The sequence below is a fragment of the Camelus ferus genome, chromosome 6 (genome assembly GCF_009834535.1).
Source record: "Camelus ferus isolate YT-003-E chromosome 6, BCGSAC_Cfer_1.0, whole genome shotgun sequence".
Lineage (NCBI taxonomy): Eukaryota > Metazoa > Chordata > Mammalia > Artiodactyla > Camelidae > Camelus > Camelus ferus.
In genome coordinates this window covers 4,775,535-4,801,171 of record NC_045701.1, presented here as the reverse complement: position 1 = coordinate 4,801,171, position 25,637 = coordinate 4,775,535, and the positions used below count along the sequence as shown (strand labels likewise).

General features: G+C 46.1%; 2 protein-coding genes across 3 annotated transcripts in view; both read left to right on the top strand.

The window, feature by feature from the left end:
• Window positions 1-17,576, top strand: part of USP3 (ubiquitin specific peptidase 3) — a 77,989-nt gene extending 60,413 nt beyond the window's left edge. For both annotated transcript variants that reach the window (XM_032480992.1, XM_032480993.1), the window contains exons 11-14: window positions 10,685-10,803; window positions 11,917-12,030; window positions 12,188-12,255; window positions 14,016-17,576. In XM_032480992.1, the coding sequence (XP_032336883.1) occupies window positions 10,685-10,803; window positions 11,917-12,030; window positions 12,188-12,255; window positions 14,016-14,181 (467 nt within the window). In that variant the 3' untranslated portion in view covers window positions 14,182-17,576. The remainder of the gene's footprint in view (window positions 1-10,684; window positions 10,804-11,916; window positions 12,031-12,187; window positions 12,256-14,015) is intronic.
• A 2,504-nt stretch (window positions 17,577-20,080) lies between these two features.
• On the top strand, window positions 20,081-24,639 carry FBXL22 (F-box and leucine rich repeat protein 22). Its single transcript, XM_032481000.1, has 2 exons — window positions 20,081-20,425; window positions 23,462-24,639. Exons 1-2 carry the CDS (start codon window positions 20,091-20,093, stop codon window positions 23,805-23,807), a joined length of 681 nt encoding a protein of 226 aa, XP_032336891.1. The 5' UTR covers window positions 20,081-20,090; the 3' UTR covers window positions 23,808-24,639.
• Window positions 24,640-25,637: the final 998 nt, after the last annotated feature.

Below are 25,637 nucleotides of genomic sequence, written 5' to 3'. Positions count from 1 at the left end.
CATTTCAAGCAGATACTGATTTTCACTTATTTTACAAAAAGGTTTTTTATGTTGGTAAAATATACATACATTTTCTCATGTTAATTTTTCAGTGTACCATTCAGCAGCATTCAGTAAACTCACAATATTATGCTGCCATCACCCACCACTATTTCCAGAACTTCTGTTTACCTTCTGGAACAGACACTGTACCAATTAAACAGTAACCCCCATTCCTGTCTTTCTAGCCCTGGTACCTCTGGTCTGTTTTCTGTGAGTCATACTGTTACCCTTCTATGACTGGCTTATTTCACTTAGCATGTTTTCAAGGCTCATCCATATTATGGCATGTGTCAGAACTGCCTTCCTTTTTAAGACTGAGTAATATTCCACTACACATATATACCATATTTTGTTTACCCTGTAATTTGTTGAGTAAACTTGGGTTGTTTTTGTATTTTGCTTATTGTGAATAATGTTGCTGCACATGTAAGTGTACAAATCTGTTTTGAGTCCTTGCTTTCAATTTTCCTGAGTCTATACCTTGGCTATATATATATATCTAGATCATAAGGTGATTCCTTTTTGAGGAAATGCAGAACTGTTTTCCACAGTGGCTGCCACATTTTACATTCCCACCAGCAACGCGTGAGGATTCTAATTTCTCTATATTATACCTAACACCTGTTATTTTACTTTTTTAAATAATAGCCATCATATTGTGAAGTGGTATCTCATTGTGCTTTTGACTTGCATTTTACTAATGATTAATGATGTTGAATGACGTGCTTAGTGGCCATTTGTGTGTCTTCTCTGGGGAAATGTCATGAAGCTTTTCCCCTGCATTTTCTTCTAAGAGTTTGGAGTTAATGTTTGGATATGGTATTAGGGAAGGGGCTAACTTCACTCTTGCATGTGGACATCCAGCTTCCCTGGCACCATTTGGTGAAGACTGTCCTTTCCTCACTGAATGATCCTGTTACTCTTGTCAAAAACCTACCGACCCCTATCTTGGAGGGTTTATTTCTGGACTCCCTATTCCGTTTCAGTTTATGTCAGCACTACAGCTGCATATGGAATAATCCATGAACATGGGATCTATTTCTATTTTTATGTCTTTATAAATTCTTCAGCAGTGTTTTATAGTGGTTTTTTGCCAGTGTTACCTCCTTGGTTAAATGTTTTACTAAGTATTTTATTCCTTTTTTATGTTAATGTAAATGGGATTGTCTTAATTTTCTTTTTGGAAAGTTTGAAACAATTTCAATTTTTCATTGTCAGTTTACAGAAAGTTGATTTCTATGTGTTGATTTTATATCCTGTAGCTTTGCAAAGTTCATTTATTAGTTCTAGCAGGTTTTTAAAAACCAATTATTTTTTGGATTTTCTACATAAAAGATCATGTCATCTGCAAACAGATAATTTTACTTTTTCCTTTTCAATTTTGATGCCTTTATTCCTTTTTCCTTCCTAATTGCTCTGGCTAAAAATTCCACTACTTATGTTGAATAGAAGTGGCAAAAGCATCCTTGTCTTGTTCCTAACTTAAGAGAAAAGCTTTTAGTCTTTCACTACTCAGTATGATTATTTGATAGGAATTTTTCATACGTGGCCTTTATCATGTGGAAGAAGATGCCTTCTTTTGCTACTTTATTGAGTGTTTACATACTAATTTTTAAATGTGGAAAGTTCTGTTTTTCTTTCCTGTATCTAACCCCACCTCCTCCCCTGCCCCCCAAGGCCACACGCAGCTTTTTACGTGACACAACCAGTACTTACTGCTGGAAGTTCTCATGATTTCAGCTTGAGCGATTACAGGCACCATGGTGATCAGACTACAGGGATTTACAGGACCAGCCAGCCTGCGGGAAAGTCAGGGCTCCTTGTAGCTAGAGATGTGGAACTTGGGAGGTCCCTAAAGACAGCATCACTTCAAGTTTACTGTTTGTGTCTCACTTCAAGAAATAAAAGGTCAAAACAGTATATCCTTTCCTAGGAACCATCCTTGACATAAAATAGCAAGTAGGCAATGTTGTATTCCTGAGATCTGTTAGGACAAAGGGCTCAAAAAAAAAGGAAAAGCCAAGGGAAGGCACGAGCAGGATGCACACTCAGGCCCTGGGACCAGGGAGCAAAGGCACATTCGGTAGTGCCTGGTGGGGGGTTTCCAGCTGAAGAGGGCGACACAGGAAGATCCTGAGCTTCCCTCCTCCACGGACGCACCAACTCCCCGCCTACGTATGGCGCAGCTGCCTCTGAAAAAGCTCTAAAAGCAGACGGACTCCCGCACGTTGCTGAGGCAGGCAGTGAGGCGGAGACTGTCTCACCGCAACCCCACACCGGGAGGGAACGCAAAGCCCACAGCTTCTCCCTGAGGAAGGAAGGGTTTGAAACCCACACCAGGCACCCCAACTTTTAAAACCTGCACCTGAGAAACGAGGCCTCAAAACATCTGATTTTGAAAACCAGCAAGGCTTGTGTCCACAAAACCCGGGATGCTTAGAAATGTCTCTTAAAGGGCTCGGGCTCAGAATCACTCACCTTAGGGCCCCCTGCAGAAGCAGCCATTTGAAAAGCAACCAGACATTATGTGGAAGAGGTTATCTGTCCAAGCATCATCCTGAGGGGCAGGGGCCCACCGGCACGTTCTCCGGGGATGGGGGGCGGGCGCCGTCTTTGTGTTCCCCCTCCGCCTGGCTAACACCTGCAGGTGCTGCCGCGTGTGTGCGCGCACGCTTTTTTTGTCTTTAGTGGGTGCCATCCTTAAGCTCCCTCTCTATCTTTGCTCCTTCCAGCAGGCACCATCTTCAGGCTGTCCTCTGCCTGAGCACCTGTATCTCCTGGAGGGGAGCGTTTACATGCATCTGATGCCCTGGTTTTTGCAGCTCCCGCCCAGGGCATGCCCCTTGATCTCCTAGTTGTGGACCAGAGGGGCTTGCATTCACTACTGGGGCCCCTGAGACTATAACAATTGAGAGACAGTTCTTGGCAAATGACCAACCCCAGGGCACTGCACAGACAGCAGACTGAAACACACCGGGTCTTTCTGAGACTGCTTGTCCAAGAGCTTGGGTCTGAGGGATAGGCGTCCAGTCTAGCGCATTTTTAGGGACCTACAGAGTTGCTCTCAGGGAGCAGAGGCCAGTGGATGCAACCTTTGTGCTCTCCCTCTTCCTTGCTATAGCTCACCAGTATTTTCCAGAAAGGAACTTACACCCTTGTCTGGCATCCCAAATTTCACAGTTGCTGTCAAGGGACACCTTTATATCACCTGACTCTGGGGCTTATGTTCACAGGTGCCCACAGGACTCTAACCAATGGAGAAAGCTCTTAAACAGCTATCACCCTCCAGACACAGCAAGAAGCAGCAGACCTAGGAGTGCAGTCTTTCTTTGAAAGAGGCATATTAGCGTATCATCATAGCTACAGCCTGAGGGGTGGACTTCTAACTAAAGACACATCTAAAGGCTGGCTGTACTCCTTTCCAAAGACCGTGGAGGATGGGCACTGTCTTTATTTCTCCCTCTGCCTTGCTCCACAGCTCCAGTATCTCCTGGAGGGGGGCTTTTACCCATGTCTGGTGCCCCATTTTTTTGTGGCTGGAGCCCATGGGATACTCCTTGGCTGCCTGGCTCTGGGGACCAGGGCAGGCTTGTGTTCCTGGATCCCACAGGACTGTCACAATTGGAGATACAGTTCTTGGCAGGCTACCACCTGAAGGTCACTGCCCATATAGCAGACTGAAACACATGCCAAGTCTTTCTGTAAAAGAGACCAGTATGCTTATCCTGGAGTTTTGGGGCATGCTTCTGCTTCAGCACACGTCTAGAGGGGCTGAGGAGATACTCTCGGGGAACACAGGCTTGGGGACGCCACCTTTGCACTCTCTCTCTGCCTTGCCACAGCTCACTGGTACCTTGCAGAAAGGAGTTTATAACCTCGTCTGGAACCTTGATTTTTTGACTCTGGTGGGACAGCTAGAAATCACAGGGCTCTCGTGGCCAGTGGGGCTTGCTTGTGGTCCCACAGGACTGTATATATTTGCATACATTAAAAGCTGCTGCATGAGATTCTTCCCCTTGGGACAGTGACGTGTCTTGGCATACCTCCAACAACTGGGAACTATTAAAAAAAAAAACAACAGGCATCTGCTTGGACCATTACATAGGTTTGAGGGACAACCAAGAGCTACCGCATGGTTGAACAATAAAGTTAGTCTTCTGAGTCCTTCAGGACTCGGAGAGGGGGCCATGGTAGCAAATCCATAGAGTCAAGCAAAATGAAGAAACAGAGGGCTATGTTCCAAATGAAAAAATAAGATAAAACCTCAAAAAAAGCCCACCTTAATTACACAGATAAGTGGTTTACCTGATAAAATGGTCATAGGTTGCTCACTGATCTCAGAAGAATGGATGAACACTAGTGAGAACTTCAACACAGAAAATATAAGTATCAAATACCAACTTCAGCAAAGAGAAAATATAAAAGCTGAAGAATAACTGAAGTGAAAAATACACTAAAGGGGATCACAAAAGATTTGATAAAGGAGAAAAGGGTATCAGTGAACTCAAAGACAGGGCAGTGGAACTCACCCAATCAGAGCAGCAAAAGGAAAAACTTTTAAAAAGTGAATTTAGCTTAGGGGACTTATGAGACAACATCAAGCCGACTAACATTTGCATTAGAGGAGTTCCAGAAGAAGAGAGAAAGGGGCAGAAAACTTACTTGAAGAAATAATTGCTGAAAACTTCTCTAACTCAGGAAAGGAAACAGACATCCAGATCCAGGAAGCCCAGAGAGTTCCAAAAAGTTGAACCCAAAAAGACCCACACCAAGACGCATTATAATCAAAATGTCAAAAGTTAGAAACAAGGAGAGGATCTTAATTTTTCAGCAGAAACTTTGCAGGCCAGAATGGTATATAGCACAAAATATTCAAAGTGCTGAAAGAAAAAATTTCCAACAATAATGTTCTACCCAGCAAAGTTATCATTTCAGAGTTGAAGGGGAAAGAGTGTTTTTCCAGTCCCGCAAAACCTAAAGGAGTTCATCACCACTAATGAAGGGCACTAATTAACAGAATTATGAAAGGAGAAATCTCACTATTGAAAGTAAATATACAGTAAAGGTAGTGGATTAATCACTTATAAAGCTAATATGAAGATTAAAAGGCAACAGTAGTAAAACAAAAATAAATTACTACAGTAGTTAAAGGATACACAAGATAAAATGCTGTGAAATCAAAAACAAAATGCTGGGAGGTTTAAAATGTGGAGCTTTAGAATGTGTTGGAACTTAAGCTTTTATCAACTTAGATTGATGTAAGTTGTAAGCCTTAGATATAATAATGTAAGCTTTATGGCAACCACAAAGCGAAACATACTAGATACACAAAAGATAATGAGAAAGGAATCTGAGCATACCACTAAAAGTCATCAGACCACAAAGGAAGAGAGCAAGAGAAGAAAGGAACAAAGAGGAACTAAAATACAGCCAGAAAACAGTGAACAAGGTGGCACTAGGTACATGCCTACCAATAGTTACTCTAAATGTGAATGAAGTAAATTCTCCAATCAAAAGGCAGAGCAGCTGAATGGATAAAAAACAAGACTTATTTATGTGCTGCCTACAAGAGACTCACTTCAGATGTAAGGACACAAAGAGTGAAAATGAAGGGATGGAAAAACATATTCCATTCAAATGGAAACTAAAAGAAAGCTGGAGTAGTTCTATCAGATGAAATAGCTTTTAAAACAAAGACTGTAATAAGAGACAGTGATGGGTGTTACCTCATGATAAAGGGTCAATCCAACAAGAGGATGAAACATTTGTAAATATTAAGGCACCTAGGAGCAGCTGACTACATAAAGCAAACATTAACAGACCTAAAGTGACAAATAGACAGCAATACAATCAATAGTGGGGACTTCAATACCCCAGTTACATTGATGCATAGATCATCCAGACAGAAAATCCAGAAGGAAACATTAGCCTTAAATGACATGTTAGATCAGATGAATTTGTTAGATATATACACAACATTTCATACAAAAGCAACGGAATACACGTTATTCTCAAGTGCACATGGACTATTCATCAGGTGGATCATATATAAAGGCACAAAACAAGTCAGTACATTTAGGAACACTGAAATCATATCAGACATCTCTTCCGCCCATGATGCTATGAAACTAGAAGCCAACTACAAGAAGAAAATTGAAAAAAATCACAAACGTGGAGATTAAAACAACTTGCTACTGAACAATTGGTAGGTCAAAGAAGAAATCAAAAGAGAAATCAAACAATACCTTCAGAAAAATGAAACGAAATAAAAGACACCAAACTTAGGGGATACAGCAAGATTAGTTTTAAGAGGGAAGTTCATAGCAATAAATACCTACCTCAAGCAACAAGAAAAATCTCAAAGAACCTAACTTTACACCTCAAGGAACTAGAAAAAGAACAAACAAACCCCAACCTTTGTAGAAGGAAGGAAATAACAAAGATCAGAGCAGAAATAAATGAATTTGAGACTGAAAAGAAAATAGAGAAGACCAATAAAACTAAGAGTTGTTTCTCTGAAAAGATAAACAAAATTGCCAAGTCTTTAACTATGATTTACCAAACAGAAAGAGAGAACATTCAAATAGATACAACCAGAAATGAAAAAGAGACATTACAACTTACCAAACTATGCCACGTATCATCAGAGACTACTCTGACCAATTAGTATGCCAACCAGCTGGACAACACAGAAGAATTCCTAGAAACATACAATGTACCAAGACTGACTCATGAAGAAACGGAAAATCTGAACAGACCCATTACTAGTAGGGAAACTGATCAGTAATCAAAGTCTCCCAAAAAACAAAAGTCTAGGACCAGACAGCTTCACTGGTGAACGCTCCCAAACATTCAAAGAAGAATACAATATTTTTCAAACTCTTCCAATAAACAGAAGGGGAGGGAACCCTTCCAAACTCATTGAGGCCAGCATTACCTAATATCAAAATCAGACAAGGACACCACAAAAAAGGAGAAGGAGAAGAAAACTTAAAGGCCAATATTCCTGATGAACATAAACACAGAAATCTTAAAAAAAAAAAAAAATAGCATACCCAATTCAGCAGTACAGTAAAAGGATCATACACCATGAGCAAGTAGGATTTACTCCAGGCATGCACGGATGGTTCAACATCTGCAAAGTCAGTCAGTGTGATATACCACATTTACAAAATGAGAGATATACATTATATAATCATTTCTATAGATGCAGAAAAAGTATTTAAGAAAGTTAAACATCCATTTATGATTTAAAAAAAAAAAACCTCTCAAAGTGGGTATAGAGGGAGTACACCTCAACGTAATAAAGGCCACATATGCCAGGTCCAAAGCCAACATCATACTCAGTGGTGAAAAGCTGAAATCTTTCCTTCCAAGATCAGAGGCAAGACAAAGATGTCCACTCAAGCCACTTATATTCAACATAATGTTGGAAGTCCTAGCCAGAGCAGTTAGGCAAGAAGATGAAACAAAAGACATTCAAATCTGAAAGGAAGAAGTAAAACTATCACTGTTTGCAGCTGACATGGTATTATTATATATAGAAACTCCCAAAGACTCCACCAAAAAACTGTCAGAATAAAATGAATTCAGTAAAGTTGCAGGATATTAAGTCAACATACAAAAATCTGTTACATTTCTGTATGTTAAGAATGAACTACCAGAAAGAGAAATTAAGGAAACAATCCCATTGACAACTGTATCAAAAAGAGTGAAACCCAGAAATCTAACCAAGCAGGTAAAAGACCTATATTCAGAAAACTACACAACACTGATAACAGAAATCAAAGGTGATACAAACAGAAAGAGACACTTGCTCACAGGCTGGAAGAATCAGTGGGGAAAATGACCATACTGCCCACGGCAGTCTACAGGTTTAATGCAGTCCCTATAAAAATACCAGTGGCATTATTCACAGAACTAGAACAGATAATTCAGAAACACACACACACACACACACACACACACACACACACACACACACACACACACACACACACACACACACACACACACTGAATAGCCATCTTGAGAAAAAAGAACAAAGCTGGAGGTATTATGCTCCCTGATTTCAAACAGTCATCAAAACAGTACGGTTTTGGCATAAAAAGAACAACAGAGAGCCCAGAAATAAACCAAACGTACATGGTCAGTTATTTTATGACAAGGGACCAAGAATATACAACGGGGAAAGGACAGTCTCTTCAATAAATGGTATTTGGAAAACTGGAGAGCCACATGCAAAAAATGAAACTAGACCACTATCTTACACACGAGTTCACTCAGAATGGATTAAAGAATTGAATAGAAGACTGGAAACCCTAAAACTCCTAGAAGAAAACATACCTAGTAAGTTCCTTGGCATCAGTCTTGGTGACGATTTTTTGGATCTGAGTCCAAAAGCAAAAATAAATAAGTGGGACTACATTAAACTACAAAGCTTCTGCACAGCAAAGGAAATCAGCAACAGAATGGAAAAGCAACCTACTGAATGGAAGAAAGCATTTGTGTCACTTATCTGATAAGGGATTAATATCTAAAACATATAAAAAAACTCAATAGCAAAACCCCCAAACAATCTGATTACAGTTGACCCTTGAGCAATGAGGGTTTAGTCCGTGTATAATTTATACTTGGCCCTTCATACCCAGTCCTTTGCATCCATGGATTCAGCTTACCACAGACCATGTAATACTGTAGTATTTACTGCTGAAAAATATCTGCACACAAGTGGGACCTGCACAGTTCAAACCTGCGTTGTTCAAGAGTCAGCTATAAAGAATGGGCAGAAGATCGGCCTAGACATTTTCCCAAAGACATACAGAGGGCCATCAGGTACATGAAAAGATGCTCAACATCATTAATTATCAAGGAAGTAAAAATAAAAACCACAGAGAAATACCACCTCACACCTGACAGAATGGCTGTCATCAAGAAGGTAGCAAATAACAAGTGTTGGCAAGGACGTAGAGATAAGGGAACCTTTTGTGCGCTGTTAGTGGGAATGTAAATTGGTGCGGCCACTGTGTATGGAGTTTCCTCAAGAAATTAAAAGTAGAACTATCATACGATCCAGCAGTTCTACTTCTGGCTTATTCATCCAAAGAAAACGGAAACACTAATTTGAAAAGATATACGCACCCCCATGTTCACTGCAGCATAGCCAAGATATGGAAACAACCTAAGTGTCCATTGATGGATGAATGGATAAAGAAAGTGCGACACACACACACACAGAGGAATATAATTCAGTCATGAAAAAATAAAATCTTGCTATTTGGGACAACATGGATGGATCTTAAGGGCATTGTGCTAAATAAAGTAAGTTAGAGAAAGACAAATACCATATGATTTCACTTATATATGGAATCTGAAAAAAAAAAAAAAACAGTTCATAGACACAACAGATTGGTGGGTGTCAGAACCAGGGGTGGGGGTGGGCAAAAGGGGTGAACAGAGTCAAAGAGCCAAAATTTACAAACTTGCACTTAGAAAGTTAAGGAGAAGGTAATGTAAGGCACGCCGACTATAGTTAATACTGCACTGCATATTTGGAAGTTACTAAGAGGGTAAATCTTAAATGTTCTCATCGGAAGAAAAAAAATGTTGTCACTTATGTATGGTGACTAATGATAAGTAGGTTTACTGTGATCAAAGAGGGCTGCCGCACAGGGCGCCCCTGCACCACTCTAGGGGGTGCCATTCACAGAGACTGGCTCATCACGTACTGGAGAACCCATTTCTTTATCGTATGTGGAGGGTACAAAAGCATGCATATTTTTCTCTGGAAAACATTAATTCTTTACAGGAACAATACATACATGTTTATACGGACTTCTGAATATACTCCTAATATAACAGGAGGCAGCAGACTTTTTTTTATAAAGGGCTAGATGGTAGCTATTTTAGGCTTTGGGGCAAATACCGTGTCACAACTACTCGGTCCTGCGGTTGTGGTGTAAAAGCAGTCAGAGCATATAAACGAGTGGGCAGACTTTAAATGCAGTTTGGAGCAGAACCAGGTGGCTGGACTGGCTTGGGGCCAAAGTTGACCAAACTCCAGATTACAGTTAAATCTTTAAAAGAAAAAATATCCAGGTTATCCAGGGGGGGTTGAGTAGAGTATGAAACAAAGGATTCACTGGAGATGAAGTAGCAGGAAGGTCAGAAATGCAGCTTCTGTAATCCGTGTTTGCTTTTTAATAAGTTATGGCTGTGAAAATGTTTGATCTAAATTTGACTTTTGTATGAACTTGGCACTTTGTCCTTTGTTATGTAAGATATGAGAGAAAATTGCTATTTTAACCTTGATTTCATTAGGGAACCATTTTTGTCAGAATTATCCAGATTAATTCTTTCATTAATAATAGCAAACCCAACAATATCATCTGTCATTCATTGATTGTCCCCAGATGCCAGGCACATTATACACATTATTTCTCTTCCACACAACAGTTCTTCAGTGCAGACTTTTTTGGTCTCCATTTTGCAACCAAGAAAGGCTGACTTTCTCACGATCATGTAGGTGATAAACCTGAGATCTGAACCTGAGCTGCTCAGCTTCAGAGTTCAGTGTCTTTTCTGCAGCACGCTGCCTCTATAAGATATATCCTGTTTTAATGCTGCCGCAATTTGGTTTTAGATTGTCTTCGCAGTTTTACTGACTTAGAAGAACTCGATGAAACAGAGTTATACATGTGCCACAAGTGTAAGAAAAAACAAAAGTCCACTAAAAAGTTTTGGATTCAAAAACTACCCAAGGTAAGTGTTGAGTTTTAAATTATAATGCAATTTTGAGGGGAAAAATGCTTATGACCGATTGGGAGACAATCTGTTCTGCATTGGTCTCTAGGGTTTTCAGTAAAGCTAAATAAACCCTTTGAGAATTCATAAGTAAATGTGTCCTGGTCACCATTTATAGTGTGTGGAGGGGGGCGTTTTCCCACTACGCCACTAACAAGCAATTCTTTGACACCGTGGGTGTCCTGCAGTTCAGCTCAGTTCTGACAGTCCTACAAGGCCGTCCTCCCCATCAGACACCCGCCACAAGCCCAGGCTGTTAACCTGTGCATGCTTCTCCACGAAACTACAGACTGACGGCTCCCACGGCCCCCTCCTCGGACTTCAGACACTTGAGCTGCAAGTCCACGTTGTGACCTGTGCTTCTGACTGACTGGCTATAAATCAGAGGTTCCCACGGCCCCCTCCTTGCGTTCTATTAATTTGCTAGAGCAGCTCATAGAACTCAGGAAACACATTTACTCACTAGATTACCGGTTTATTACAAAGGATGTTAAAGGATATGAGTCAACCACCAGATGAAGAGATACAAAGGGTGAAGACTTGAACAGAGGAGCTTCTGCCTCGTGGAGTTTGGGGCCCGGCATGGTGGCAGGTGGAAGCGTAATGGTTCCCCAACCTGGAAGCTCTCCAGACCCTGTCCTTTTGGGCTTCATTCCACAGGCATGACTGGTTAAGTCACAGGCAGCCCAACTTCCAGTCCCTCTCCCCTCTGGGCGTTCGGGGGGTGGGGCTCAAAGTTCCAGCTCTCTCATCTCAACTGGCTCTCTTGGCCACAAGCCCCCGTACCTCATTAACATAACAAAAGGCACTTTTATGGCACTCTTCACTTGCAAATTTCAAGGGTTTTAGAAGTTCTGTGCCAGAAAAGGAGACAAAGACTAAATACATATTATTATAAATCACAGTATCACAGTGAGGTATTCATGGGAGAAACCAGTAACAAGAATCAAGAGAAAACCTGGTAGGCCGCCTAAAAATTATTTAAGAGACAAGTAGTTAACAAGTAGTTAATTTTGACTGAAAGGTAAACCAGGTGTGTGTTCATAATTTTTGTCTTTCTCTCTCATCCAGGTGCTGTGCTTACATTTGAAAAGATTTCATTGGACAGCATATTTAAGAAACAAAGTTGACACATATGTAGAATTTCCACTGAGAGGCCTAGATATGAAATGCTACTTACTAGAGGTAAGGCGACCACCGCCGTCAGCCCGGGGGAAAATGGCTCTTCAGTGAAGTCAGGTCTTCACGGAGGGAAGGTAGAGGAGGCTGAGGGAGGGAGGTGCTGATGTCACTGACCACTGCTCCTAACTCAGCCTGGGGCCCCGTCTGCCTTGCCCTGCAGCCCGAGAACAGCGGCCCGGAGAGCTGCCTGTACGACCTCGCTGCCGTGGTGGTGCACCATGGCTCTGGGTGAGTGTGCCGGGGCGCTCCTCAGGGCGGGGGGCGGCACAGCGAAGGCCCCCAAGTTTGCACCACTCTTGGTAATTCTCCTCTAACTCCCTGAACAATGGATTCACTCTGTTAAAGTGAAGGAGTGAAGGAGAACTTTCCTTCAGTGTTGGTGGGCAAGAATAGGCCTGAGAGGATGTTGCTAAGCATGAAGAGAAGGCACACAAAAGCAGAGGGGAGAAGCGTGCACTTGAGCCCAGCGTTCAGAACCCACCCAGTGGCTACAAAATTCTGACTAGTCTTTACTCCAACTGGTATTTAAATGGGCGGAAAGGGGGGATTATTTAGAATAACCTACTTCATGTCATCTAGCTCACAGGTGCATTTCTTATTTTGTTAGGTAACATTCTTGATGGCTTTCTTTCCCTGAAAGCCTGGATTAGGGGCGTGTACCTTCTGATAGCTGATCTGCTTGAGAATGGCAGCTTTTCCTGCAGACTTGGCAAGCCACTCTCCATGCTGAAAATCCTTTTTTCCCTCTGAACTCTGTAGACACTGTTCCACTGACTTTACCATTCATAGTTATAAATGACAAGGCCACTACATGTCTGTGCATTTCTGGTGTTTTTTGCCCTTCGGAAGGTTACAGGATCCTGTCCTTAGGCTTAAGGAGTTACATCAGACGTATTTCTGTTTGGTGCTGACAGGGACACCTTTAGTCCAGTGTCTTCAGCTCATGGAAGTGTTGTTTGTTCCACCCCAACCTGTTTTCTTCTGGAACCCCTATTAAATGTATAGTGAATTTCCTAGATCTTTCACACATTTTAATTATTCTTTAATGATTTCCATCTTTTTGTTTCTAAAGACTGCCATGGCTCCCCCCATCCCAGATCACCACTTTTGGCTCATCTGTATCCAAGTTGAAGATTAGCTCCTCCATGAAGTCTTTATATTGTGGCAATCACATTTTTCTGTTAACTCTTTTTCATAACAGCCTATTTCTGTTTCATGGTTGCAGTATCTTTGTGAAGCCATTGGTACTAATTTGATTTTCTGCATTAAATTCCTCAGTGGTTAACTATTTTATCATTCTTCCTGGCACTTCACTTCCATATTATTTTTCTCCCCTCAAGAGTTTGCTTTTTCGTTGTTTATTCAGAATCATCATAACCAGTGCAACTGGCTGTTCTTGGTAAAGGGGAAGGGCTTCTCTAGCAGCTGACGATGGTCTCTGCTCTGCCTGCAGGCTCCCCGCTTGCTGGGAGGACTGACCCGGGGCTCCCTGTGTGAGTGGGGGGGGGGGTCACGCGGAGAGAGAAAGGCCCTTGGTGCCAGAGGAGGAGGGAAGGTGCTTCCTTGAAGGCAGATGACTGTGTTCCCAGGCTTCTCCTAAGGCTCTGACGGGAAATCTGGTCCTGAGTTTTCCACAGGCCTTGACCTGTGCTTGTTAGGGTGAAAGCTCCTTCCCTGTTTGGTTTCTCCGTTAATCCAGTGCCCTGTGAATACTGCTTTGTGTGCTCCAGAAAACCCTCAATTTCTAGTCAGTCCACAGCTCTCTCCCCTGCTTTCCAGGGTCAGTATAATCCTGGTCATTTCAGTGGGTTTTGCAATGATAAATATGTGAGCTCAATCAACCTTCTTAAACTACAAGTCTCCAGAATTGGTTCTTAAATAACAGTACTTATTAAAATGTATTGCTTATCTAATAATTTATATGGTTGTACAGATCCCTTTGTGATTTCTATAGTCTTTTCCTTTGATCATTTGACTTTCCCTTGCAGAGTCGGTTCTGGACATTACACGGCATATGCAACTCATGAAGGCCGCTGGTTCCATTTCAATGACAGTACTGTAACGCTGACTGATGAAGACACCGTGGTGAAGGCCAAGGCCTACATCCTATTTTATGTGGAACGCCAGGCTAAAGCTGGATCGGATAAACTTTAATACCTCCTCCAAATCATTATTCATCAACTATACCGGACAAACATTTCCAATTTTCCATAAATACTTGATCCAAGATTTAATTTCATTATGCACTTTTCAGTTTCCTATTTTGAGTTTAGTTTTATTTTGTCAATGGTAGTGACTTATTGAACATGGGCACCAACTAATTTTTTTTTTTTTAGTTTTACCAGAAAACCTCAGCAGATATTTTGATTTGCTGCTTTAGTTGTAATAATTCAGTTTTTATATGTAGTTTCAGGAACTTAGTTCTACTTGACTTTTTTATATTACTGTTTTCAGTTCTCACTCTGAGGCACATTTACATCAATGCTTTGTACTCTCACATGCCGAAAGCAAGACGTGTTCCTGATGGTGAAGAGCAGAGTCACCGCCTGCTGCCTTCCTACAGCTGTGGTGGAGATCAGGTTGGCTCTAAGTCAAGGATCATGTGTGCACGTAGCCTGTGGCCACGAGATCTCAGTGACTGCTCAGTAATCATTCTCTTTGCTTGTAAACGGTAATGAAGGGCATCATTACGTAGACCGGGTGACTGCTGCTCTTGGTACCTCTCAAAGCTGCTGTTTATCAGCACCCATTAAATAAATTTGTTGGTTCAGTTGTACCTATACTGCAAATTCAAAAATTACTTATTCTTTTTCCTTCTGGTTTTGGGACATTTTTTGTGTTTTCATGGAGGAGACGGGTATGGAAAAGTCCAAGTAAGACCAAATACACTTAAGTCTTTAAAAAACTCTGTGACTCAGCTACATGTATCCAGGTGTCGTCCGGTGTGATGAAACCATAGCTCCGTCTGCCCTTCTGAGCCAGCGCCTAGGTCCCCGCTTAGCTGCGGCTCTGGGATGAACTGCACACCCACGTCAGTGCTGCTGCTTGCTTGGCCATCTGAGGCTGAGACGATAACCTCAGAATTGATTCTGACTGCACCTGCACTTCAGGCAACACCGTGGGGTCTGTTTCCACCGAAGGAAACTAGAGTTTTTCCTACTCTGTAAGTTTTAATAACCCTCATTGGCCTATCCTGATAGCAGAGCAAGATGAAAACATTCTCACTTTGCATGAAGTAAGGTTTCTTTTCTTGAGTTTAGTAGCCTTTGTTTTAAAGTTGTTTTCAAGGAAAACAGGTACCAGCACTATTTAGATTCAACTCAACTTCAAGTCTGGAACCAGAATCCCATCTATGAAGGTAACTGTGATTTCTGCCAAGTGCTCCAGGCCAGCCCGCTGACCTTAGGGCGCTCGGGGCATGATGTGCAAGTTCATGAGAAGGAAGGGCCTCCAGATGGGCCTGTGGGCTGGGGCCGCGCACATTTTCGTGTTCACTCCTTGTCCCAACCAGTATTCTCCTCCCTTCCCAGTTCTCTACGCTTGTTACAAGGGGCAGGATGTATTTCATATTAAGCCAGCCAACCAGGCTTTTTGTTAATTTTGTTTCTTCTGTTAAAAGAAAAAACGGCCCAGAGTTTCTTAAGTGTATGAATGTAAAAAAAAAAAAAAAAGGTCTGGTGGCTCTCCTCCTAGGTCGGACATCTGAAGTTGTAGGAGTGACATGCTCCACTTCCACTTTAATACTAGCTGGATAATCCCACATTTTCTCAGAGCAGAATACATCTGTGAAGCACTTTAATATGACCAGGAGCAAATTACAACTGTGTGTAAACTTGTACTAGCCAGTACAGCGGTCACTGGCCGTATGTGGGTCATTACATGTTCATTTTTATTAAAAACCCAGTTCTTCAGTCACACTGGCCACATTTCAAGTGCTCAGCGGCCACACCTGGCACAGGACCGGGCAGGCCTGGGACAGCTCCACCCGTGCGCAGAGTTCTCTTAGACAGCCTGCTCTGCACTTTCACTCCAGAGAAAAAGGCTTTGCCGTCACGTTTAGAACTTAGACACAGAGAGCACAGAGGATAACTAAGAAGGAAGCATGTATTTAAAATAGCTTACAATGCTGAATTACACAGGTCAAGCTACATGAAATTATATTTGATTTTTGATCTACAAAAATGACAAGTTTCACATAGTTTGATCTATATCAGTACATTAACACATTTCATCGAACTTGAAATGTGCATCTCCTTTGATCTTGCTCTTATGAATCCAGGCCCTTTTGCTTCGAAGGCACACAGCTGTAACTTCTAACACAGGCTTAGATCATCAGTCTCTGAATAGGCAGTGGTTATAACTCCAACAAGGAAGCCTCGGGCAGTGCTGATGGGGGAAAGTGGCCTTTATACCAGATGGAACTTACAACAGACTAGACTCCTTTGTTGGGGAACTGGTCCTCGATGGGCAACACTGTCGGTGTAGGAGATGAACATATCTCCCCTTTGAATTTTGTAGTGTTTTTCTTTCTTTTACTTCAGCAGAAGTGTTTTAAGGATATCACAAAGGTCCTTTGGAAAAGTGACTGGATCCATCTGAACTGTGCACTTGAACACCAGTGATGTAAATGTGCCTATTTGTATTTTAAAATTTAACTGTGCCGCCTTATCACACCTACTTCAAAGGCTGACCTTTGTGCTCTTCAGGGCTCTTCCTTTGTGCCGCGTCGCCTCTAGCACGTGTGTGGCTTCTCACTCGAGCTCGTGCTGAGGCAGGGCCTCGTGCCGAGTCACAGGGCTCTTTGGAACAAGAAAACTTGCTCAGAAGTCCTCCCACACAGGTGGGTGACAGGGACAGTGTGTGACATCACAAATCTCTCTCCATGGTGGAGAAACCTTTGCTTATCCACTGTATTCTGCTCAGTGTCTAGTGATGACAAATGTCACAGAATTAAACCAGCAAAGCGTACGGCCCGGGTTAAGTGTTAAATGTGTATCTCACCTGTGGAACCTCCTCAGCAGCTTGGTTTCTGGGGTTGGGGACATGCTTATTTCCTGAAGCCAAACCTCTCCTTCACTGGGTTAGTGTATGAACGTCTGCTTAGATCCACTCATCCCACCTCCATCGTCCTCTGATTTCTCTCACATTCCCTCTGTTGCTGACGTGGCCTTTCCACTCGGGCCCTGGGGAAGCTTCTGCAGCCAGGACGTGTGTCCCAGGTGACTAGCGTGTGGCTGCAGGAGGGCGCCCCCAGCAAGGCAGGGGGGGCGGGTGGTGGCGGCGTGCTGCAGCCCAGGGTCTGGCGTGGCCTCACCGGGTGCACACCTTCCCCCTCAGGTCTGCCTGCGGCCGACTCCAGGCTGCCCTCCACCAGCATGGCTGGGCTGTGATGTGATCATTCCCGCTAAAACCTAGTTTGTATGATGCTGAGAGGATTAACTGTGCAAGTGATCAATTTCATTTACGTTGTAATCACATCCCTTTTCTGCTTCACCAGCCTGAACTGTTTTATGGAAATATCATTAAAGATCTGGTCTCTTTTCTTTTGACATTATTTCTGAACACTTTTCAGTGGAGCAAAGTACATGAGGCACCGGCTCCAGCTCCAGGCCTTGTGAGTCTGTCAAAAGAGAGTAGTGGGTTTTCACAAACCCCTCACCATGAGGGGCTGCTGGAGTGACCCCAAGGGGCAGGTGGTGGTCGGAGCGCTCCTCTAGTGCCTGCAGTCAGGCACCCTCGCTAAGGGACTTCATCCTGTCTTTCCTCGTGACACTGACTGTATAAAACTGAGGCCCACTTGCCTCCTTCAGAGCCAGATTCTACCCTGAGGAACCAGCTCTGGGGTTCTGAGCAAAGGATCACCTTTTAAAGTCAAAGAGGCCAAATAAGTGCTGTTAAAAAATACACGTTCTGCTTTACGGTAAGCTCCTGAACACCGCCTGGCTTCCCCATGCCCCCTGCAAACCGAAGAAACAAGAACCACCCTGTGTCTACACCCAGCATTTTTCTGTTATCTATTTGGCTGTTCATATCAGTCTTCTAAAATTGAAGACAGAGGCGCCTGCAACCCAAACAATTTTGCCTTCAGCTCCCGTATCGCACGCTTCCTCTTGGCCGCTGCGCTGCTCAGAGGCTGTGCAGCTGCCGCTGCCGCTGCCGCAGCCAAGGAGCAAGAGGCAGGGCGCTGGCATCACAGCACCCCGGCCGCAAGCCAGGCCCCTCCCTGCAGGCAGGCCAGCGCGCGGGCCCCCCTGCGTTCTGGGATGCTTCCCCCAACCCAGAAGCGGCAGAGGGGCCAAGCCCCACCGCTCGCCCGGCCCGTCTCCTGCTGCTCGTGCAGGGCTGCAGGAATTAGGCTGGGAAGCCGCAGGGACCAAGGTGACTCCCCGCTGTGGCCGGCACGCTCAATGCTCTGCCTTTTAAGAAGGTGAAAGACCCAGGGGTCAGCGCTCCGACAAGTACTGGTTTGGAAAGGATCTGGGAGGGAACGCGGAGATGAGGCTTCCTACTAAACCCGACTGCGCTGCAGCACTGCCTTCTGCGTGGATGAGCACGATGAGAGCCCAGAGAGGGACTGTGGCTGTCCGCTGAAACTCTGAATAGCTAAAATGATTAGCTTGAAACATTAGCAGTAGCTAGTTATCCTTTCCTTGAGAAACACTTCTTCCATTTAGCTGTTTCTTGATTTATGTTGTTTTTAAGAAAAGACACCCCTTCCACTTCACCTTGTCAATGTTTGGGTAGCTGAGGCCCAGAGGACACAGGAGTGGGCTGGAGCGGCCCCCGTCCTTCCTTGGCTGCGTTCTGCTTTTACAGGCACAGCTGCACCAGGCCTAGCAGGCTGTAGTTCCAGGAGAGGGTGCCATTCCTTCCAGTTCCAATTACAGGGGAGAAGGAGCAAAGGTAGCCCCCGAGGTGCTGTTCGCTGGTCTAGCAGAGGACAAGCCGGTTCCTCACCTCACCACTGACCCCCAAACCAACCAGCCAGTACACGGAGCCGGCAGTTCACAGGAGGGTCCGGGACTGTGGTAGTGTCGGCCGAAGGACTGGGAGCAAAGCGGTATTAGATAATGGATCCGTGGATGAAACTCTCAGTTACTTCAGGGAGGGAGAACTTAATGCTCCTTACTGCCAGGAACTGAGGACGTAAGGAGGATGGTGTGTGGCTGGCTCAAAGGGCAAGCTCAGACTGAAATACTTCAATTTAAAGTTGTCTCAAAAGTTTTGTAATAAAAGCGACCTCATTCATCCTGACATTTTGGGAAATACAGGCTCGATACAGCAGAGCACACCACTGGAAAAATGTAATGCCAAGTGAACTTAAGATGTGACACAAACACACAGAAGAACCTTGGAGAGAGAAGCTACTTAAGATAAATCTTTCTTGAAAACAGGGTAAGAATAGAACCAGTTGGGAGACCAAGGAAATCCCTTTGCCTAGAGGAGGCAGCACGATTGGAATAATTTAGCCTATTCTGGGAACTACCACTACTGAGCAAAAGTATCAGAAAAAAAGAGGCGTTACCCATGGCTTCTGCTTATCTCTCTGAGCACAAAACTGTCACCCTTAGCTCTTTATAGACAACAGGTTTCATCCCACTAAGAACAGAGCAAAAGACTCATATTGATGTCCTAGAAAATATGAACAGATACTGTTTACAATTACAGTCCCTCCCAGTGAGTACAGGCTGCAAGTGCAGACAGAGGGGTCTACCAGCCAGCTTGAGTGAAAATGCCTCGGGAAAAGCCAAAAGAGCTCTCTGCCTAACACCACTGTCAGCTAAAAAGAAAAGAAAAATCCCTTTTAAGGAAGCTATTTAACTTCAATATGCTGCTTTTCTGCCAGGATTTTCAATTCCTCTGAACAGAAGCTGAGCCACAGACTGCTGCACATATGTCTGGGTCCTGGCTTCCCCGTTCCTCAGAGCGGCCGCACCAGTTGCTGGCCAAAAATAAACACCATTCCTCAACCATATATGTCCACCAGCCCAGAGCTGGGGAGGAGCGGCAGGAGGTAGGTCAGGTCCCTGGGCTCCAGCCACACTCAGTGGCTGTCGCGCACCATGCACATCACCCAGCTCAACCGGGAGTGCCTGCTGCACCTCTTCTCCTTCCTGGACAGGGACAGCAGGAAGAACCTTGCCAGCACCTGCCCCCAGCTCCAGGACGTCTTTGAGGACCCCGCACTCTGGCCCCTGCTGCACTTCCGTTCCCTAACAGAACTCAAGAAGGACAACTTCCTCCTGAGCCCGGCGCTCCGGAGCCTCTCCATCTGCTGGCACTCCAGCCGCGTGCAGGTGTGCAGCATTGAGGACTGGCTCAAGAGCGCCCTCCAGAGGAGCATCTGCAGCCGCCACGAGAGCCTGGTCAATGATTTCCTCCTCCAGGTGTGCGACAGGTAGGCCACATGCCAGCTCTGCCGGCTCTGCCATCCAGAGCTCTCTGAGGCCTCTGTGGGCAGGGAAGAGCCAATTACAGACCAGGATGGCTCCGCCTCAGGGAGCCCCAGACTAGGCCCAAGGTAGGCCTCCCAGGCCCGTGCACAGCACAGTCCTCAGACGATGCGTAACATCACGGGGGAAAACAGGTGCCAGTCCTCCCCCTAGCCTCACACGTCCTCGAGCTGCTTCTGCAGAAAGGAAGAACTAGGCTTCTGCTGTCCCTGCCTTCCAGGCAGCTGTCCTCCCTGGCACCCATTAAGTGATGGGTGGGTCCAGCTAGGCCTCAGTTTTCAAGGTCAGGCCCCAGGAAAAGTTTCCAACATTCAGCAATCAGCTCACTCCTTACTTTGCCCCTGGGAAGCAAACCCTGTGAAATGCAGCTGAGGAAGCAGAACTAGGGTGCCCTGGGTTAGCGGAACCAAGCAAGGTCCTGGGAGCAGGGGTAGCGATAAATAATGGTTTCCTTATTAGATAAATAATGGTTAACTAATCTCTACAGTAGAAGGACAGAGTGTTTTAGCCTAAGTCTTCAAATGAGTAAACCAAAGCTCTGCGAGGTTATGTCATTTGCTCCATAGTCTATGATTGCCGAATTTCAGCAAATAAAAATTCAAGAGGCCCAGTTAAATTTGATTTCAGGTAGATGGAATAATGTTTGGCACAAGTACACCCCCAAATACATCTTGTATTTGATGTGTCAACCCACCCCGGGCACAGAGGCTGAGCCACAGGCAAGACTCCCTTTACAGTCACAGCCTCCTGCCCAGTGAACTCCAAGCAAGAACATATGTCTTCAGCCAGGCTCTCGCTGAGCTTTTACTGGTCCTGTCCTGCCTCTGAAGGAAAGGCACTCCCTTGGTTACTAAGTTCAGCCAATTTGCTGCCACCCAGGTTTAACAGCTGCTGTATCCTAGCAGCCCGGCAAGGAATCAAAGGAAATAATGTAGTGCCCCCCCCCCCTCTTTTTTTCCCCCTAAGGCAGTAGGAAGAAAACAGAAGATGGGCTTGGGGCTGGACAGGACACTGCCATTTTGATGGGTTCAACAAGACCCAGACTCAGACAGGAGGGTGACATATATTGGGGGTAGTGGGGCTTGCCCTGAAGTTGTTCCATTCTTGTAAGAGAACCAGGTTTAATCGCCTCAACCAGCAAGGTGTGGAGCGGACCTTCCAGGCCACTGTGTATGCACAGCAAGGGTCCCTAGTGTCACACATAAAACCAAAGGGCTCTGTGGTCAAGGTTCTGTGCTGAGTCCCCCACTTCTGCTACATTTGAACATGTGACCCCAGCCCAAATATTTAGACACTTTCAACATCATTTCTTCATCTGTAAAATGGGATAAATTACCTTATCTCACAGGCTAAAAGGATTTAAAGACAGAGCAGCACTGGCACATAGTATTGTTGAGTATCCACTAAATCTAGTTCTTCCAGTAATCAGCTTGGTGGGGGGAGGTGTTGAGAGGAACAGCTGAAGACGGCAGGGCAGGGAGGGCGCTGGCTCCTTCTCTCTCTGGTTTCTTCCTGCATCAGCATTATTCCAGATTCTTAGAGGAAGGGATCATTTAACACCTTTGGGCTTGAACACCTTCTTAATCCTTACAACCACCCTAAAGGTAATAATTTCTCCCACCTGATGATGAGGTGGTTCACACATTTGTCCTGGGTCACAAAGCAAGTAAGTCAGAGACAAATCACCTGAGCTCCCTGGGCCAGTTTCCTCTTTCACAAAACTGGGGTGGAGGGTTGATGTGAAGACTAAGGAAGGCATGTGAACTCAGGAAGAAGGGATGTACTCAGTGTATGGATGTGGCCGTGCTCAGTCTATTTTCTTTCTTCCTTCCTTCCTTCGGCACAAGGAAGCTGAGCTGGCCCAGGCAGGTGTAGTCAAGGGACTATGGGGGAGACTGATGGGGAAAGGGAAAATCCCGGGGCCAGACTCCAGCTCCCTCTGCCTACAAGAAGCCAAATCCTGCACCCACCAGACAAGTCCTTCGGACTGGAAGCAGTCTGGTTCTGCTTGCTCCAGGGAAACAATGGGTTACAATTGCCTAGAGAATACCCTGTGAAGGTTCTTGACACCCCAAATCTCACTTAAACCTCACAATCACCCCACTGGTAGGCATTATACCTCCCTGCCGTGCCCCACCCCCCTCCAAGGTAAACTAAGGTTCAATGAGTAACTTAATCAAGTTAACACCACAAATAAGCCAAGTCCAACTTTGCTCAAGGTCTCTCTCTCCAGCAGGTGCTGGTAAGGTAGGGCAGAGAGACCCCCAAGCTTTCTGGACAAGCTACCCATGCCCCTGATTGTACCACTTCAGGCCTGGGTCTAGCTACCCCTGGTTCCTGACCTTTTCCAGTGGGGTTGCAGTTACTGCCCCACTCAACGGAGCTGAAATCAGGTGCTTAGAACCCACAGCCAAAACTCGGAGACCTCCTCCCATGGCCTCAAGGGTTGAAATGGACCTGTCTCTAAGCCACCCCACAGGACACCCTTCCTCCTAGTTCCCTACTGTCAGGAGCATCAGGGCCTCCAGGGTTTGAAGCTAGACTGGAACGGTCACCATGCACTGCTCCCTCACCCACACTCAAGTCCGTAGAAAACCAAAGGAAGTACAGTCGTCCCTCCTGCAACCAGCATCCCCTAAGCCCACAACAGGACTGGGACTTGGTTCTCCAGTGGGGGCTCCTGGGACTAAGAGCCCAGGCAGAGGCAAATATGGTGGTGTGGAGTAGCAGAAAGAGCAGGGGAAGAGACAGAAGCCCTGGATCAGATCCCGGCTGTGTCACCGCGGACGAGTTCCTGAAACCCGCTGTGCCCGTTCCTCCTCTGTAAAACGCTGGGGGCCCTGCCGGGTCTCCCAGAACTGGCGCGGGGACCAACCAACCAGGGAGCTCCGGGACGGGGCGTGGCCTGCGGCGGCCGCGCGCTACCACGCTAACCGCACCCTCCAAGGCCCCAGCCCGCGGTCACCGGGTTCTCTCCGCAGGTGCCCCAACCTGGCATCCGTCACGCTGTCGGGCTGCGGCCACGTCACCGACGACTGCCTGGCGCGTCTGCTGCGCTGCTGCCCGCGCCTGCGCGCGCTGCGCCTGGAGAACTGCGCGCGCATCACCAACCGCACGCTGACGGCCGTGGCGGCGCACGGGCGCGCGCTGCAGACGCTGCACGTGGACTTCTGCCGCAACGTGAGCGCGGCCGGCCTGCGCCGCCTGCGCGCCGCGTGCCCGCGCCTGACTCTGCGCGCCGAGCACAGCGCAGCCATGATCCCCGACCAGCCCCCGCGCGGCTCCCACGCGCCCAGCGCCGCCCTCCGCAAGCTGCTGCTGCGCTAGGCCTGTCCCGCCGTGGGGAAGACACCTGTCCTGGGCCTCCGGGCGGAAGGAGCGACGTGGCTTCGAACTCTAGTTCCTAGACTGCCGTCACATCCGCAGCCAACACGGGGATACAAACGCCTACCTCACATTACGATTTTATACATGGGCTGACTGCGAGATCAGGTGGCGGAATAGGAAAACACTCAGGTGTTTCTCACTGAACACTAGCATCCTTCCCTGTCCGCCCTGCGCACCGGGTTCTCTTCCTGGCTCGACCCGCAGTGGCAGGAGGCCCTAGCCCATCCTCGGGGGCTGAGGCTTCGGAAGGAGAGGGGTGAAAATAACCAGGGCGGGGAGGCGGGGCCACCCCGAGCTCGCCGGCCGCTCTCTGGGCGGCGGCAGGGCTCCGAGCTGGCCAAGCGCATGGCGCCCTGGGAACGGGGAAGAGTGACCACCCCCACCCCGGCCCAGCGGTCCTGCGAGTGATCTCGGTGCTACCACAGCGGGAGGAGAGGAATCGCGGGCGCAGGGACCGAGGGAGCCGTCCAACCGGCTACCTAGGCTCCCGCAGGGCCTTTGCTCCACGCCCAGCCCAGCCCAGCCCAGCCCACTCGCCTGCTTTTGGGCAGATGCATTCCTAGGAGTGACTGCAGACGCAATTCTAGAAAATCCGACTGTCGATGTGATTCTTTCACAAATTGCATTGTTATCCTTATTTTCTACCGTTTTCCCATAATAAAGGGGGGGGGGGTCATTTGAAAAGCCTAAAGCAAAGACTTAAAAACAAAAGCAGCAGCCCTGGTTAAATCCTTTGATAATAAAACCGTTAAAAGCTGATGCAAAGTTAAAATTTTACCTGCTAGATTTGCTGGACGTGGGCACACGCCTGGACTTCAATTTCAGGGCTTTAGTCTGATGTCTCACCTTTAGCCACCAAAGTCTCTCGGTCATCGAGCAATCTCTTGGTCCCAGGTACACGAGAGGGGGTGGTGGTGGAGGAAACTTTGGGCAAGGGGAGAAGGCAGGGAGGATTGTGGTCTGGCTCCTCCCATCACCAGCTGAGACCAAGGCCCTATAACTACCTGAGGCCAGGTGTTTCTTGTTAAAGGGGCTCTGATCCTTACTCACAGGTACCTTAATTCGTTGCCAAATATTGGGAAAACAGCAAGGAAAAAGAGACATTCTATTCTCAAGGAGCTTACGTTCTAGTAGGGCAAGAGACAGTAATTGGTGTCTAAGAAGATAGTAAGTACTGGAGGAGAGGGGAAACACAGGGTAAGAGGGTATCTGAGGATTGCTGGCAAGTGCTGGGAGAGGGGGAAGCAACTTAAAAGGGGTCGACCAATATTAAGCCCTATTGAGAAGGTGACATTTGAGAAACAAAGTGAGAGAGGGAGCATTTGGAAGGAAAATATTCCAGGCAGAGGGAACTGCCCAGTGCAGAGGCCCCAGACTAGGAGCATGGCTGTTATTCCTGTGTATGCATTCCTATGTTATAGGAATACCTCGGAGGTCAGTATGGCTGCAGCAGAGTGGGGAGGAAAGGCGAGCAGGAGAGGCAGAGAAAAAAGGGATGAGGGAGGCCTCACAGGTTATTATCATTATGAGGATGAAATGAGAGCTGAAGATGCTCCACCCAGCCTACCCCAGCAGAAGCCAGGCCCCAAGATGATAATCCATGTGAAGGCCCAGAGGCACTAATTTCTCCAGGCAGAACCTGTGGGCAGGCAAGCAGCACTCCAACCAGCTCAAACCCCTCCAAGGACTGCTGAAGGCCTCAATTGCTGCCCCTGGGCCCCTGGTTGCACCAGAGCTTAGCCCAGAAACCAGTAGCCACAGAGCCAGGCC

What these genes read in the sequence shown, in the direction of transcription:
- FBXL22 (XM_032481000.1), top strand. Translation starts at nt 20,091, where the DNA reads ATGCACATCACCCAGCTCAACCGGGAGTGCCTGCTGCACCTCTTCTCC. An exon ending in CTCCTCCAGGTGTGCGACAG is followed by an intron (nt 20,426 to 23,461) that starts GTAGGCCACATG and finishes TTCTCTCCGCAG; the next exon opens with GTGCCCCAACCTGGCATCCG.